The 18,308-nt window shown below is 46.0% G+C and overlaps 1 protein-coding gene across 9 annotated transcripts in view; it reads left to right on the forward strand.

Moving 5' to 3' along the window:
* The window catches only part of LOC107992960 (cell adhesion molecule Dscam2), a 121,072-nt gene that overhangs the window by 11,120 nt on the left and 91,644 nt on the right, over window positions 1-18,308 (forward strand). For all 9 annotated transcript variants that reach the window (XM_062071171.1, XM_062071175.1, XM_062071174.1 and 6 more), the window contains exon 2: window positions 17,551-17,643. In XM_062071171.1, coding sequence (XP_061927155.1) covers window positions 17,586-17,643 — 58 coding nt within the window. In that variant the 5' untranslated portion in view covers window positions 17,551-17,585. The remainder of the gene's footprint in view (window positions 1-17,550; window positions 17,644-18,308) is intronic.

An 18,308-nucleotide genomic window follows, 5' to 3' on the forward strand; every position in this document is an offset into this window, starting at 1 on the left:
CCAACGATTCGTAATGTTTGCATCGCTCTTACGCTGCAAATATTTCATAAACATTAATGGAAGCATTTATCATGGATCAATATTTTCACGGTAAATTTTAAACGATATTTCGAGTAATCGAGTTTTATACGTGCGCATGTGAAATAAACGCGCTATTAAAATTCCCCTTTTATCCGCGATATACACACACGCGGGGTTCAAATTACATTTTCAAATCGCATTTCAATATTTTCGCGTTTCCCTCCTAACTTTTCTTTTCTCTTTAACCATCAATTTTCGATCATCCACGGATTCGATCGATCGGGATGCGCCATCTCGCGTTGATTATTACGCGGGTCCGGATAACATTGTCCAATTGGAAAAGCGGCTGGTTCGTCGATTTGATCTCGTCAGCCGCCTTCCTAATCCTTCTTCGTCGCATCGACTCTTATCTCGACGGTTAAGCAACGGTGGTGGGACAAAGTGGTGGTGAAATAAGCATGCAAAGCGAAGGGGCGACCGTCCGCCAGCCGTAAATCGGCGCTAGACTCGGAAACTCTCGGCGCCGTTTTGTTAACTCGTCCGAAACTATTTTCGCCGACGCGCGCGTTACCGTGAACCGGGATGCTGCCGGACGGTTTGAAAAGTGGTGAACCCTTGGGAGAAGCTGTACCGCGTCCTCCGTAGTAGTGGTGGAAACGATGGTGGCGATTCGAAGAGTTAAGGGACGTTACATAGTGCGCTCAACAAAAGTTTTCCGTGCGGCATGCAGAGTGGACACTGCTCGATTCCTGCTCGCCCCTTGAAATTTACATTCATCTCGTACCAGTATGCGTGTAGAAATATTTATGTATATTTACTATATTCTATTCGGTTATACATATTCGTCGTACACACAGGTATTTTCCGTTCTCTCGGTCCTCTTCGCCGTTCCTCCCCCTTCGTCCTTTTCCAGCTCTCCCGGCAGCGCACGTATTTTCCAGCCTTGGAGAATAACAGGTGAGTTTACTCGGGCCAACTTATGCCATTTGCCATTGCTCTCCTCTCCCCGCTCTGTCTGCCAGTTCCGAGTACACTCGTTCTTTAGTCTGGAAAGTTGGTGGCCCATCTCGAAAGTAAGGCTGTGCAAAACAAGCGGCATTGCTTTACCCCGCACATGCGTGTAATCGCGAGGCAGGGTTTATTTTCGGAAAGACGCTGATCCAGGGCGAAAAGTTGTGGAAATGGTGATCGGGAAGCGATCGACTTGAGCGGTCGCTGAGTCGAGGTTGATACGTATTTGCACTTCTTCGATCGTTGACTTCGATCCCGAGTTTTTCCCCCTTGGAAATTCCCCGACGAGGTATAAATACAATTCATTCGCCTCGAAGACGAGAACGAGAAATTACACGCGAGTTATTGTGGAAACCATCTCGCGGATGTTTAATATTCGATCCTCTTTCTCCCTATTTAATCTAAAACTATTCTGTAGACATACAAGCATGCTGATTTAACGTCTCGCTTGCAATTTACAAATGAACGCGTCTCGATTTGGAAATTTAACCACTGATGATTCATTTAATTAAGGAATATCATTTTTGAAAGATAGGTGTTAAAGTTATCGACTATTTTCATCCCCTATATAGGGGTTGAGAAAAGATGGATCGTTGGAACGATAAGCGAAATCCGATTCATCGATATTCGAATTGCGTCTCGTCCCCTTTCGACTAAACACCTTTCGAGAAATGGTGGCATAATCGAACGACGCGATAGATAGGGAAGACGGCGGGAATGTCAGAAATACTTTGGAAAATCGCGACGAAATTTCCCCTTATCTGAGAAGCGAGGATTGGGGAGGGAGAGGATGATGGAGGGGGAGGGAAACGGGACTGAAACACGAGTTCGCGTTTCTTGGGGAGAGGTAGTATAACCTCTCGGTTCTACGCAAAATTAACGAAGTTATTCGCGGAGATACGGTAAAAGTTGGGGCGGTAACGGCTCGAGGCCGGAGTTTTGTAATTTGCGTTATTGTCTAAATGGCGAGGAAAGTCGAAAAACGGAGATGGCGTTTGATAGCGGCGTGGCGGATTCGCGGAGATTGGCCGAGGAAGAACGACCCGCCCTTTGCCGAACATCGGGTCCAGAACTAATTTGAATCGATCCCCCTCGATCGGAAATTCCTTCTCAAAGGTTTTTGCGGGAAGGGAAAAGTTGTTGGGCGAGATTCGCGAGATTCGAGAGCTCGGATGCTGTACTTACTTATCACCGGCCTCTCGTTTGTTCCGCGCGCATCCCGATCCCACTCGAAAGATCTGTCAAAGCTTTCTCCACGGGAAGAAGAGTCTCTTTCGCGGCGCGTTTAGTCGCACAATGGGCGGCAAGTTCTCTCCTTGAAAATCGTGCAAAATATCACCGCCGCTATATCTCGAAAATATATATATATATATATACAAGAGACCTCTGAAATTTCTTTGATCATCACGCTTGGAACGTGCCAGTGAACGAAGGACGTTTCGTCTGGTCACATCGGAGTAGTTATCCTTTTCTAAAATGCGAATCAATTTCTGCAGGGAGGATAAGGGGATGCGATATTACGATGTCGTGTAATCGATAGCCCGGGCAAACAATATCGGAAAGCCATGAGAGAACGTACGAAGTTTCCATCATCAAGCCCGGGTACAGCACGTGCGCGCGATACGCTCGCAATTAAACCGTTATAACGTAAGAGGGTTGGTCCCTCGGGTTAGGGTAACGTGGTGGCGATGTCTCGTCTAGGTGGCGGGGCAGGGGGGAGGGAAGGTTCGTTCTTAGAACGACATAGCGTAATATAGCATACCGCGGCATAATGCGCAGCATAATAAACTCGGAGTAGACGCGGCCGTTCCACTACGTGGCTTTCGCCCCTGGAGTACGCATCGCGATATAGCATTATCGGCTTGCTAAAGCTATAGCGTGGCCGGCATGGCGCGGCATAGTTCCGGTATACGGTATTCTATCCGTTAAGCTCTGTACGCTTTCCTCGCGCGCGGCCCCCCTCATTATCTCAACACAATGAATGCTCCCGCCCGGCCGGTATTGGCATTTGCACGAATTCCAATAGAATTTAATTGGGGAAGATTGGGCGCGTGTGCGTGCACACACATGCATGTGCACACGCGCGCGTGTACACATTTCTCGAGCGAAAAAACGAGGCGAGGTTGGTTGGTGGTTGGCCGATCCTCTCTTTCTCTTTAATTTCTTTCTGCCCTCCTTTTTTCTTTCTTTTTTCGAGGGAAGGGTTTTTTTTATGGAAGAAACGATTTTGTGGTCATTTCGAAACACGGAGATACATATATCCGGCGCTTCGAAGTTTGGACGAACGGTGTCAACACACAGGAGTTTCTGCGTCTGGCGAGCATTATCCGCCACCGAGACAGTTTAACTTTGCTAATCAGTCGGGAATTGCCGCTCTCCGCGAGTTGTTGGCGGCCTCGAATCTTCTACTACGCTTCCAGTTAAAATTGAGAGCTAAGCCTAGTTGCGAACTGTTGCTTGCCAAATAGCTATCGTCTTCTTATCCCGTAATATCCCCGCCTTATGCCTACGTGGCTAATTATCCCGAAAAACTAAATGAAATTTCGAAATTTAGCTGTTATAGCTAAGTGGAAACGAGGGGAGGGAAATGTTTTCGTTCCATATCCATATGGAGCGAATCCACATGGGGTTACGGGAAAGGTACACAGGATTGTGTTTCGTAGGAGGTGAAGCGCAATCGTGGGTCGAAATCGTGTACATTCTCTCTTCGTTTCTTTCGCCGCACCTCCTCAGGGGATACGACGTTTACGAGGACAATGCCGAGGTTTTCTCCTTGGAAGATGGCTATTGTTCCACTGTATATGGTTTTCAATGGGAGCGCGTCTTCGAGGAAAATTTCACGGGTTCGGTGGGAAAACGACGAGGAGGTAACTGGTTCTCAAATCTTGCAACTCGTTCGAGATCGTTTCCTCTTAGAAGTTGGAAAGTTTTTTGAATACAGATTCGTATCGATTGCGGATCTTTCGACACGGATCGAGATCGACGGATAACGAATAAATACAGAGGACCAAGGAGAAAATACGATATCTAGAGATTCGTCGAAAAAAAAAAAGGTTTCGAATTTCGAACGCGTTTCGGAAAAAAATGCCAGAAACAAGTGGCGTGCCTTAACCGATGCGGCGATGTATTTCATTTGCAATTGAAATGAATCAAATCTGCAATTCCTGCGCCATATTCTTTCGACGAAGAAACGAAATAATGGAAACGAATCGACGACGACCTTTGTCGAGTCCGCCTTCCATCCCTGATATCGGAGAAAAACGATTTTTAAAAGCGATATTCTGTATTTGCGTATTGGCCATCACGGTTCTCTGATCACCTGCCGAACCCTTCCTATACTGGATTACAGGCCAGTTTTACATTAATTGTATGGAGGCACGGCGCACAATCAGTTTCAGGAATTTAATTTGTTTTCAATTTGGCCGGCGAACGCACGGCCAAATAAAGGTCTGATGGAAGGTAACACATGCTCGTCTCGCGTTTAATTCGAGCAAAGTATGGCGCGTTAGCCTATCTGTGTAATTGTTGGAACGCGCGCGGCCCGCAAAGTTAAAAGTGTTCCACGGTTAAAATGTATCGGGCCACGGTTTTGGCGGATGGCGGCCGATCGATATATCGGAACGGATATAACCGTGGCCCATAATTCACTCTCCGTTATAACGTAATCCTTTAATTCGCGCCAATATAAATTAGAATAAGCTCCGATCTGTCTGGGTGGGATCCACCTTTCTCTTTTTCCCCATTTTTTCTTTTTTTTCTTTTTTCTTTTTTTTTTTTTTTTTTTTTGGAGAAATTTCCACCACGCTACCTACGCGCTCTCGTTCGATATCCTCTGGCTTCGAATTATGATTGGTGGCCCTCTCAAGAGCGGAGTGTGCGGTGCATTGAGTCGGGTGAAGATGGATCGTTGAATCGGTAGAGCACGTAACGCTTAATAAATTCATCCTTTCTCGTCAATCGAGTGTACAAAGTGGGCGTCTAGGTGTCGAAAAAAGGAGAAGCCGCGTGAATTCTCCGTTTGATTAATTCGCGCTTATTGATTTAAACGCGTTGCCATGCATTTATCATCGCGGCTGTCGTCGCGGAAGGCGATTACGCGACCTCTCAAAGGGGATCAAGCTTTCCGTGAGCTTAAATCGACCTCGTAAATAACTTTCGAGCCTTTTAAGTGGATTTTCCTTTCCCTCGTGGATCCCACTCGATGTTATATATATATCAAATATCCTTGTTCGAATACGATATAGCCTACCTATATACCTGATCGCTGCTGTTTTGTGCCGCTTCTGCGTTATTACTCGCGAATTATCGATCGATCGCCAATTCCTGTCTCGATCCCGAAACAACGACCGTTCGTTGCCACGAAATCGTTTATCGCGATGGATAATAAATTCCCCGCTCGTCATAAAATTGTGTCGTCGAAAGCACATTTTTGAAGTGTGATTTATCGTTGCGCGTATCGAGTACGAATAACAAAAAGAGAGAAGAGGAGCGAAAATAACTCGTTTCAACGGGTTTCGTTCTTCGGTGTAAACGGTGATCGCGCCAAAAAACGTATCGACGCGCTCGCGTGTCGTCGCGAACCTTTCGTGCAATATTCAAACGCGTCGCGGAAACATCGATCTATCTTCGTCGACGAACAACAACGGGAAATAATTTCCCGTTGGCGAGGCGCGTAAGACGCGGAGGTGGAGGAGAAGGAGGTGTCGTCCCTCGTCGTGGTGGGAAACGGCTTGAGCCGGTTATCGATTTAAACGTTTTACTACCTTCATAATCCGTCGCGGTTTCAGAGAGGGAGAGAGAGAGAGAGGGACGGGAGAGAAAGTGGCTGATCCTCCTCTTCGCGTGCATAAACCACCTTAATGCACCTATCGTGAGAGTGCATCATCGTTTCCCTGCAAATGACACTCCCGTCCATTCATTTTCTTTTATCTCTGTTTTGTCCATTGTGCCGCCCCGACAAAAGCCTCGTAACGATTTAATAGAAAAGATCATCCCCTCCCTCCCGCGTCTTTCCCTGTAACTTTTCTTCTTTTGTCGGGAGCTCGAACCTCGTAAGCAGAACTCGTTCCGCGCTGAATTCAACGCGGTTCGATACCTCTCGATGCCTTTCATTTTTTACGTCCACTTTTTTTTTTCCTTTTTTTGGATCCGCGTGCAATAACTCGCGAGGGGTTGAATGCCGGGGGAACGAGTTTTTACGCGGAAATACGAACTTTTAAACTAGCCTCCGTTCAGGGAACATTCGAATGGTCATCCTCCGGTTTAAAGCGCCATTCGCCGTTATTAATCCGCGCATACGATGATTACGACGGAAGATAGGGGCGGTAGGTAGAAGAGGGAGCAGCAAGTTGTCTCGCCACGCTTTGAAATCGCGAACGCGATTTCGTGTATCTCTGATTGCATCGCGGGATCGATAATTTAAACGAACTAAATCGTCGTATTTTCGATCCCCTTTTAACCCCCCCTTCTACCGATAACATTTTCTTTTGCACATCGCGTATAGTTGTGTACAGTCGCTTTATTATCTTATCGCGAAACGCATTTCTCCTCCCCGTGCGAATCGATACGACGCGGTTATCCATACTCGAAACTCGGGTGGTCCTCGACTTTAACCAACCATCCAAATTGATTATTGGACATAACCTGGCCACACCTGGAATATACTACTACGGTTTCAATGAAACCAGCATTTGACTCGGGTTAAAAGACCTCATACCTCTTGGCGTACATAAACCGCCTTAATGCACCCTCGGTAGCAGGCCATTACACCACGCACACCCCCTCGTACCGCATTGCACACCGTGCACATCCTCTCATCTTCCCGGTGACTTGCGCCGCGCCGTCCCCGCACACATTCGCGCGTTCACACACATTAATCTGGCCATTGATACGGACCTACGTAACACGGACACGAGCAATGCCTCCTCTTCGTGCCACCCATTCAGCTTTCCCCTTAACGCATATTTACGCCGTATCGACCAGCTAGTGGGCGAAATTTACACTACCAACGGCAATACATTATTTCCGCGGACATTAGCGTACCGACGTTATTGCATTCTCCCTGTCCACCGAGAATTGTACGCGACTTCCGCGACGATAGGTCCTCGCGTTACGAAACGTTGCCAGAAAAGGAAAAAATAAAAAAGGACACGGGAAGAGAGAAAAATGTTCTCGAAACACTGATGTTTCCCGTTCTATCAAACTTCGACTTTAGAGAGAATCGAAAGTTTCCGCCGATTGGCGCGAAACGATCGAATTTGCTAATTCTTTTCTCCTTTCTCCCCGCGCGTAAATTCCGCGTCTCGTGGAAATTGGATCTCGTTCATACTCGTGTTTTCGGCCGAGCAAGAGTGGCTGGCCGCCTATTCTTTCCACCTACCCTTCCCAGCATGCGTGTAGCCTGTACGTGTACGCTCGTAACAAAAATTTACTCTTGCTCCCAATCTACTATCCTGCTATTGTATTCCACGGCAGCAAAGATTTTGTCCGCCTTTATATTATATATAAGACAAGACTCCGGTGAAATTTTACCGCGAGTTTAAAGCCACGACGACAACCTCTGTTTCGTGTATAACCCGCTCCCTCAAAATCTTCCTTCCATCCTGAACTTAGGCTCGACTTTCTTGATGTTACGAAACAACCATCCTTGCGCGCGAATGAACCTTCTCTCTCTCTCGGATATAAAACTTCACCAATATGAAACTTCATTTCATTCGATATTCGCCAAATATACGATCCCCTTCCAAAGGAGGGGTCTTTCTTTCGACTTTTTGCCGCAAGCAAGGTGGAGAACGAACAATCATCGTGATTTTGTCTTCGTTTAAATTAACTTCGTTCCGTTTCGAAATTTTTTTTTTTACTAGGATACAACATTTCCATATTCTATTCTTTTTCCTTGAGATGGCGCGAGGTCTATAAATCCGCGAATCCGCGTAACCAATTCAATTTCCCGGCTGATTATATTCCCGCACGCGACTTGCGAAGAGGGATCCCAACTTTTTGCCAGTGGGGAAACTCTGCCGAAGCGGCTCGCGATAAATATTTTCTGCGGATAAGTCGAGAGACGGATTAATATTCCTTCGGCTCCCTTATTACGTCCGGGACATTGTTATACCGCCGGTGCACCGACCACTTCGCAAAGTTGAGCAATGAATTAGGGGGAGGGGAGTGGGTTGATGGATACTTACTCTCTCGTTACGTTCCCCTCGTTCGTTTTCGAGCGGAGAAGAGAAGAAGACGCGTTGGAAGAACGACTCTTTCTCTCTCTCTCTCTCTCTCGATGATCGAAAAACTCCGTTACCCTCGAACTTTTCGATAAAACACTCGCGAGACGCGAAGTTTGGTCGTGAAGAAATTCTCGCACGTGTCTCTTCCGCGCCCGCTTCCTCGCCAACTTGCCGCTTTTTATTTATTCGCCCTGGAGAGTCACCAGCTGGCGCGCGACTCTGCTGGTTGCGGAAGAAAAAAAAAGGAGGAAGAAAAACGTACGCGGACTTCGATATCTCGTACGCGAGGTAAACTTTATTATTTAGACGCTCAGCTGACGAAAAAAAAAAAGAAGAAAGAAAAGGACAAATAATTTCCACATTTAAGTTACAAAGTTGGAAGGGAACCGCTCTCGTGTCAACTCTCGTTCTCGAAAATTGTTTATCGGTGTTAAACAGTGGACGTCATTTACGGAAAGTTGGGCGGAAAATTTCATTTTCCCCTCTGTCCACCATGATTTACTTTTATTCCAATTTTTCCCTCCCGGTATAAAATTTTAACGAGAAACTTTTTGCACGAATTACAACAGGAGATCCTCTTCTCGTTTAATAATGCACGCTTTGATATATCAACTCTCTATCCTGACTCTCTCTCTCTCTCTCTCCCTCTCTCTTCGTCCATTTATCCCCTCAGTTATCGTTAAAATGCAAAACGCTTAGTTGGAAGATTAGAAAAACTCGTAGCTCGATAACGCGAATAGTTTGAAATAGTAGTGTAGTTACTATGCGTGAAAGTTGAGAGCTGCACGTCGGAGATCAATTACGCGTGTATACACTACGTCGGTACAAAGGCGAAACTGTGCGAAACGAAATTTCAACGTTCCCTTGGCTCGTGATGATAAGAAGAGAGAGAAAGAGGAAATAAAACTAGGAACTAGCGAAATGGGTCTCGATTGGCAGATAAAATATTCATTCGAGTTTCGAATATTCGAAACGATACTACACTTACCGTGAGAAAGTTCGAGATTACGTAGTAGTCGGTTTTTATGGATCGACGCGGTTTAAAGATATCGCACAGCTTTTTAATTCGATGCGATTTTCCTGAAATTTCTCCACGAATTTCGTCCAAGGCCATCTTTTTTCTCTTCGAACTTGGAGTTTTTATATATATATACATATCCGTTGCAGGTTGCGAGGGTGGTTGCCGTGAAGAAGCCCCAAGGGTACAGTGACGTTTCCGTATTTTCAGGATAGCCTGACAACGGAGCGATAAAGTGAAACGGTGCGGATTCCCCGCGAATGGCCGGGTTACTGCCGCCGCCATTCGGTCACTGATCTTGCCCGTTGTAAAAATATATTTATCCACCCTCGTAAACTAGAATTCCTCTCTCTCTATCTTTCTCTCTGATGCGCGCAAGATATACGGGCTATACGTATTTACGATTGAATAATGTTTAGCTTTGTGTGTATTTTCTAAGTAAATATACACGTGCATGCATATTTCTGATATCACGATTGGGATATAGAATATTAATAGTAGCATAAACGTCAGTGCAGACGATGGTACGTCGAAGATTCCATGTAAATTTGCAATATATCGTACGGGGCAAACTTTACAATTTTTATTACAATTCTGATAAAAATCGTTAATGATCGAAACTTATTTCGATGAAATTTGTAGGATTTTTTCTCTCTCTTTTTTTTCCTAAATTTATCGAGACGCATGGGAGACGACGTTCCTAGATTAATTTTACTTGATTTACGGGAATTTCTCTTGTAATCCGATACAAAACAGACATTGCACTCGCGGGATTCGTTATAGACTCCTCCTCGGGTGGGGAGGAGTATAAATCGTCTCGAGGCTTTCGAGAATATACTCGTACAACAAGCTGATCATTCGGAGTTTATGGAAGCCTCGATCAGTCTCGTTCCAGATTCGTAAAATTGAATTGGTATCACCTGAGGTTTGGCGCGATTGATCGAGAACCGACTTTGGAAGCATATCGAAGCTTACGGAACTTGGTCGGGATTGGCTTGGATTCGAGAAATTAGAGTACGGTCATCCGAGGATCATGAAACGTGTTTGGAAGTACATTTGGTCCATAGAATTCGATATTCAACTACCTCAAACTCTCGTAACCCGATACAAAATCTATCTCTCGAACTATCGTCAAAACCATACGGATCATTATTCGCGGTAGAATTTCAAAATTTCAAGAGAACGCCAATTTTGATGAACGGATCTCTCATCTCGACTTGGATAATCCTATTACGCGAATTGGAGACCGAGAGAATGATCTTGGGCGATTTCGGATGATAGCGAGACCTTGAGAATCCAGAGACGAGGTCCTTTCGAAGGTCCTCGATTCGGAAACTTGGAAACTTGGCCGAACTGTACGAGTTCGAAGTCATCTGCATCCAAGTTCTATCTATCTCTAACAAACCTTCGTCCCTGCCTCTAACAATTTCTACGGATCCCAGATTATCTCTATCGAACTCCTCTCTGTATAGAGCGAAATATCCGACGTCTTGAAACACGTGGATTCGCGCGTTACTCTACAGTCGCTCGAGCCAAGCTTTCCAACGCGTCCGTCTTCAATCGCAAGATTTATATCGCTCATAACTCTAAATTGTCGGGTAACGTGTGACTGACGAATGGAAAGGGGCGAGAAGTATCTTTTTTACCGTATTAAAGCGATCGTGACGGCGATATTTACAAAGAGGTCGCGATATCGGTTCAACGATTTCGAAAGGGGACTGCTGCGAACCTTTGCGAAAGCCGGCGTTATATAGCGGCGTTGTGACAAAAGCGCGTATATGCGCGCACGTATACATTCCACAAGTAGAGGCGTGCCACGACAGAGACCTCGCCGAGTCAATTCACGTCCCGTAAACGAGCCTTCACGCGCGCACTTGTGCCGCGTTCCAATATCCAAGTCATAATTTTAATGAAATTCCACGTCGCGGCGTCGCAGTCTTCGAATTTCAATCCACGATAAATAACGGGTCAGCTAAACGGTCGCCGTATCGCGGAGAATTTCTCACGATTTCTCTCTGGCTTTCTATACGCTCTGGCTTACGATATATATATATATATTATATATATATATATATATATATATATATATATTATTTCGCTATTATGGGGAGGCGCGCGGTTAAATCGTTGGACTCGTGGATGGATGAGGATGACGCGAATAAGAAGAAAGGCGGAAGGGGAAAGGAAAAAAAGGGAGGACTTTGCGGAAATAGAAATAACGCGAAAGTATTGGAGAAAATGAAAATTCCCCGGCTGGAGGTAATAGGAATTTTTCACGACGGAGAATTCGCCGTATGTTCGTGCGACGAATCGTATCGCGGGCATCGACGAGACTGACTCTCCGACGGAGACTCTCGCGCGTCTCTCGGTATTCGAGCAAGGTGGATAGATGGAATTTCTCGCGCAAACGAGAGACGGCGAATCGCTGTTTCCTTTTTCTTTACGAGGCGAGTTATTAACTCTTCCGACCGAAGATGATTCGAATAATTATATATACGAAATACGATCCAATATTCCCTGTACGAGTATTCGTATATCGAAGTATCAATTGATAACTTCGATTCAGCGTATTTTCAGCTTAATATATCAATAATCCTTGCTATGATAACGGGAACGAGTTAGATAAAGTTGTACCGATCGAAAACATAGATATAATGTATTATAAGTAAAATTAATTAGGATCGATGATCAAGATAGTTTTCCAATGATAATTCGTTAATAATACGCTAATGGATCGCGTATGATATCTTGTTTCGTATATTTGATCAATTTCTCGGAGGGGGAAAAAAATGGGGAGGAGAAGAAGGCACATTCGATAAACTATTAATCGGGAACGGTGTATATTTTGACGGGAACATTTTCTCCTTTCGGCTTTCGCGTTAATTAATATCACTTCGTTCGCGGGAACATTACAAGATTTATAGCTCGGCACGGTTGCCTCGGAAATTTGCCTGTCGCGGATCGTGAAACGGTTGCCGGGGTTCAAGGACCCTTAATGCATCGGAGGCGTTGCGTTATTCCCACCGAATAGGAGCCGCTGAAATGTGGTTCCACCAGGTGGCCCCGAAACTTTGTATTACGTCCCGTGGCAAACAGCTACACGAAATTCTCATCGCGAAGACGAACATCTGATAAAACGTGCGCAGTGTGTACACCTGACCGATAATAGACCCTCGTTCGAGGGTATTCGAGGCTTCCCCTATCTTTCTTCCGCGTTATCCATCCATCCATGTGCAACTCGATACTGCGCTCTCCACGTCTTCCTTCCGACGACTTACGAACGCGGATTATTCAACGCGTACGCGCGCCGCTTTTGGACGCTGTCCAAACTGTTTCGAGTTAACAACGGGATGCAATTTAATTGCTTTTAATTGGACTTTATTATGCGATGACAATCGCAATTTGAAATTTTATTACCGCTACCGCTTTTGGACGCTTCTCCCCCCTCTCCACCTCCAAAGATTTACGAAGGGGAAAATGATTAGTTATTCGAATCGACGCGCCTCTCCACATCTGAGAGAGGCTTTGCTGTACCTCTTTTTTCGTCGATGCGAGCACAAATTGGACAAATTGATTTTAAATGGATAAACGAGGATTTTCTTTCGCGTTTAAGCTGATAATTAATTCAGCTCGATGAAATTGCTCGATGGGAAGAGGGGAGAAGAGAGTGGAGGGAAAGATTCTCGCGAATTCGCATGGGAGTAAGAACGTGGCGAGAAAGTATCGTTGTAGGCGAGATCTGAGGTAATGGAATGGCGCTGGTGGGAAAAGGACGTCCACGTATGAGACACGGACGAACGAAGGTCGAAAGAATGGTATAATACAAGGGGAGGAAGGGTTGGAGGACGAACTTGGCAAATAAGAAATATAGAGTAGCGGAGTTGCGAAACAGAAGAATACTCTCGACGTTGATAACGATGGAATGAAACTGTCGTTGGAAAACACTACGTTTCTTCTCTTTCTTCTCTTACTTTTTTTGCTTAATTTTTTTTTTTTTTTTATCAAAGCTAGATGTATTAATTTCGTTGCCAACGGCAAATGGACCTACTACAAATTTCTCGAACTTTGAGATCTTCTCTCTTTCTCTTTCTCTCTTTCCAAACACCAACGTTTATGAACATTTACATACGCGCGCTATCTTTCCCTCCACATCATTCCCTTCCTCGTTTGTTCCCTATTATTTTCACGAGACGAAAGACGAACGTTGCACGGAATTGGACAACTCGGTTTTCAACCAAGAACTACAAATAATGCCCGTTGTTGACCGCACATTCATTATACAACGTTAGACGGATTTAAATTGTCTCTCGTTAAAGGAATGATACATTAACCCCCGTGGGAGACCCTTTTGTTTCCGGTTACGAATTCTGCGTAAACAGGGATTAGCAACAGTGTATGTATCCCGATACGTCGCCGTACAGCCTGGTCCTGTGTGCCGTTTCAAACCTCGAATATAACGCGACTGCGTTAAATTATAATTCACGTACAAAACGCGTTACGAATCTAGCTTTTCCAATTACGCATCTCCCTTCGGTTTTCAATCATATTGCTAACCGTCTAACCACCGCCTCCTTTCCTTCTCCGTCCGGGAAACAGTTTAATTCGTCGTGGAATCGTGGAATCGAGAAAGGGGTGATGGTTTACACGACGGCTATAGCGGTCGGTCTAACGGAGGCGGAGAATATTCGCCGGTCGATAAATCGATGCAGTTAAAGCGCTTGGTCGATGGCCAACGATTAGGAGATAGGTAGACAGTCATAAAGTACCGGCTTGGAAATGACTTTATTTTAATAAAGACTCGCTAAATTGCAAAGCACTTTGCTAAAACGATTACGCGCGGGGGAAATTGCTTTTAGCGCCACAATTACGTTCGCACGTCGCCTTGCACTCGCCACCGCCGCCGCCGCCGCACCACGATCCGCACCGCTGTGCAACTCCTCCCTCCCTGCCCACCCCTTCCTCCGTCGCGGCAAGATCCCGCCACGGCTTCTTTCCGTTTCGTACGACTCCAACCGGTCCGCCCTTTTATCGTCGATCAGGGGTTTTAACCCTCGACACCGTGCAACGTCGAGCCTCCGATGTTAACACCGATTTTCCCCTCTTCCTCCCCTGATTTCCTTTCGCGCGACAAAGGAACGATTCCGAGCCGCGCTTGGTTTGATAGTTTCGAGAAGGTAAAGGGATCGAGTCAAACAAGTATTTTACGGTCGCTCTTTTTCGAGATCCATAAAAATGCAAGGAAATCTGTAACGTTTCCTTTCTCTCGTAAAACTGTTGCTTTTGGGCCCTTTGATCCCCCCTCTTATTTTTCTTTTTCGAGAACCCATCGTCCGTCGTTTCGCAATTTTTTTACGAATCCGTAATTCCCTCGCGAAATGGGGAAATGGCGCGTCCATCCCTCCTCTCGTTCGTAAAGTTAATTGCGAACGGAGGGGAATTGGTTCTCGGTTTCCGTTTCATCGGCGCTCGGGCAAAGGTAATTCTCCCATTGCCGCGGGAACAATGTGTTACTCCGGTAGTTCGATCCGTTCGACGGATATATTCCGCGGGATGATCCAATCTTCGAACCTCCAATCTCCCCCCTCCATCTCCTCCGACCTCCGTTCGTGCGCTCTCGTACCGCAAAAACTTCTTTAATCTTGCCTTAAACGTTCAAGGAGGAGTCTCTCTCTCTCTCTCTCTTTCGATATTCGGTCACGAATTAAACGCCTGAAGATCTGGAAAAAAAAAGAAAAGGGGAAGAAAGTCAAGAAAGTAAAATAGCGCGCTTAGCTCGTGAAGTACTCGTGGAGAATTCAAAAGAACTTACGAAACACCTTCGCTTAAAATTCCAACAAGAGCATTTGGAGGAAAATTTATTATTGTTATTATTGGCAGGATTTTTATCTCGGGATTTCGACTCGTAAAATTAAAAGGATACTTTTCGTTTTTTCTTTCGCAGCGATAAAAAATGGAGGAGGACAGAGAAATTCGGGCGAGTTGCGTATGAATGTTCGGATGCGGGTGAAACCGGGTAGATGGCTCGGTGAAACGAAGGGAGATTAGAAGAAGCGAGGGAGGAGGAAGGGGGGCGTAGGTCGTCTCTCCGGCGGCGAGACGAGCGAGTGTAAGACTAGAATGAGGGGCAAACGTGACGGCAGGGCCGTGAAGCGAATCAAACGATTTTACGCTCCAAATTCCAGCTCTTTGAATCAGCCAGCGTGGAGAAGCCTGTAAGAAATGGCAAAAAGTACAGTTATTTCGTTTCCCGTTAAAGTGGCTGTATTCGTTTCCCCGTATCGAGTCACTCGTCCTTCCGGAATTGAAGATTGTGGGTCAACGAGACGCGAAAGACGCGTATCTCTCGTTTCGTCTCCTTCATCGTCGCGAATCGAACGGAAGCTTAAACTTGCGTGGAAATTTGATCATTTTTGCACGAGTTGGAAATTTTACTCGGACACAATCTCTGGTCGAATAAGTACGAATTTCCGTCATGCTCGTCGTAATAAGAGTTTGATCGTTGAGCATCGCGCACGGTTATCGTGGCGCAGCACACGTCTGGTTAACTGCTTGTTGTTTCGAGTATATTTTGCCAAGTGGTGGGGAGGTTGTGTGCAGCGACCGTTTCTCTCCCATTAATGTGCAAAATCGTATTTGCAATAGTAAAATACAGTTAAGCAAACACAGCTGCGCCGCATTGCGTTCTCTGAGCGTAGTTAATGGCGCTGGTGGTAGCTTACTCTTGGTCTCTTTACACCTCGCTAATTAGTAAATATGTTGCGCGTATGTACAGCTTTATAAAGTTGTCAGCAGCCTTGATCATTCGGGATATCGAACGTTCCTTGCTATCCTCATCCTTTTTTCCTCGACTTTCCTCCCCGACCACTTCCGCTTCAACGAAGTTTCGACCATCCGACTTCTCCATTTTTCCTTTGTCCGACCTCGCATAATACGAGCGTAATTGAAGTAAGAATGGAATCAAAGAAATTTCGGTCGTCTCTCGAGGAACGGTAACGACCTTTCATTGAAGGGACAGAGAATTGCGAGTGCCGGGAGAGTCTGTGGACACGCAACACGGCCCAGCAGGGGTCGTTAACCGGTGTGTGTGTATGTATGTGTGTGTGTGTCTCTTTTTTCTTGGGCCGGGACGGATCGAGCGTTTCGCGAATCATCGCGGTTACCGTGGATGGGCCGTCGTTCTATACGCGTCCATTCAGTTGCGCGAATAGCCTGGTGAAAAATCGAGAGGCGAGAAAAAAAAAGAAGAAACGTTCGATATTGAAACGGGTGGTGCGCAAGGATGGTGGAGAAAGGAAGCGTTGGAGTGTAATGCCAACGACTAAAACTCGTAAATAGAATACAACGCCTTGCCCGGCTATTGTATTTATATTCTCTTTTCGCGACGATTCCTTTTTCCCCGCTCGTCCCCCTCCCCAACAAATTTTATATCCTTGCCCGCTTTCAAACGAAACATCGCGGATCAAAGCGGATCCTATTCGCGTTCGCGGCTGTCGGTACGCTCGCGAAAAAAAAAAGGAAAAGAAAGAAAGAAACACGGATCGGGCAGAATACGTTTCGTTTGTGCCGATACGCGACACCGATACGAAGATCGGTTTCAATGATATCTTCCCCCGTTTTCTTTTAAACTCGCGACGTTACAAGAAAACCTGTCGGGGGAGTGAGGGGGAGGGAGTAGTGGAGGTTGCGTACAATAGAACGTTGGAGAGAATAGAGGCGGCGAAAAAATACGGAAGAAAGATAAAAGAAAAGGGGAAGGAATAAGAGTATTGACGTGTGTATAGAAAAAGGAAGGAAAAAGTGAGAAAGAAAGACGATCGTAGGCACGGGTGGCAGGTACGCATCGCGTGTTTTATGATTATGTACGTCGCATGACGTCGCGCACCGTCTGGGAGGACTTTCATTGAGCGGACAAACCCCTAGGCACGGATTCGAGAGGAAAAAAAATTGTCGATACGGGGTGGTAGATAGGTAGATAGGTGGGTAGATAGATAGGTAGGGGTTTGGGCACGAAGCGAAGGGGAGGGGGGTGAGAGCGTAGAACGGGCAGTCTGCCAGAAAGGACGGGGCGAAAGGTGGGATGAGGTCCGATCGTGGGGTATGCAATGAAACAGAGAGAGGGAGGGAGGGTACGGAAGAGGAGAGAGAGACAAAGCGGAAGAGGGAGGGGGAGAGTCGAAGAGAGAAAGACGGGGGCTAGTGGTAGTGGAGAGTTGGCTGGGATACGCGGATTGGGATGGATGGGTTGATTGATTGGGCACGCTTGTATTGTTTCAGGAGGAAGCTGAATCGACGTAACGGTCTACGCCAGGATGGCCAGTTGGCCGCTGAGAATCGTACTTCTGTCCAGCACCCTCATCCTTGTCCGCGGTAAGTAAGAACACAAATCCTGCCGGTTCGTTGGTGGCGTTCGTTGGAAAATCATGGCCGCCCGACCGACCGTTTCGTTTCGTCGTGTTTCGACCGTCGGCCATTTCATCGGTCCACGGCTGGGCAATACCGGCTGGGGGATATGCCTGTTTCACGGAGGAGGGAAGGCGAGGGAAAGGGAAGTGCGTTTAGCCGAGTAAATATTTGCGTCGCTGAGCAACGCGAGCGAGAAAATGAGGGACCGCCACCCACCGACGAAAAGTATTTGACCAATAAAGTGACTTCCTCCTCAGGGAGAAATGATTTCCTCGGTTTGCTCTTTTTTTAAGGGACGAATTTGATTTCCGCCTCGGAGTATAAATGCCATGAAATCCCTTCTCTTTTACCTCCGGTAATACGTATATACGTGCGTATATACGTGTAATATACGTGGAGGCGTTACGGAGTAAATGTTTCGCCCTCGTTTCGTTATTCTCTTTTATTTTTCTTTTTTTCTTTTTTCTTTCCTCTCTTTTTTTTTTTTCTTGAGAAAAGTGGTAAAAAGTGTATGCGATATTGAAAACTTTTTAATATCACATAGTTACTTCGTCCCGGCGAGTCGGTTTACAGGGACGGTATTTGCCTCGTTTTCGAACTCTCTCTCTTTCTCTCTCTCTCTTTGTCTC

This window comes from Apis cerana, linkage group LG2, assembly GCF_029169275.1.
Source record: "Apis cerana isolate GH-2021 linkage group LG2, AcerK_1.0, whole genome shotgun sequence".
Classification (NCBI taxonomy): Eukaryota; Metazoa; Arthropoda; class Insecta; order Hymenoptera; family Apidae; genus Apis; species Apis cerana.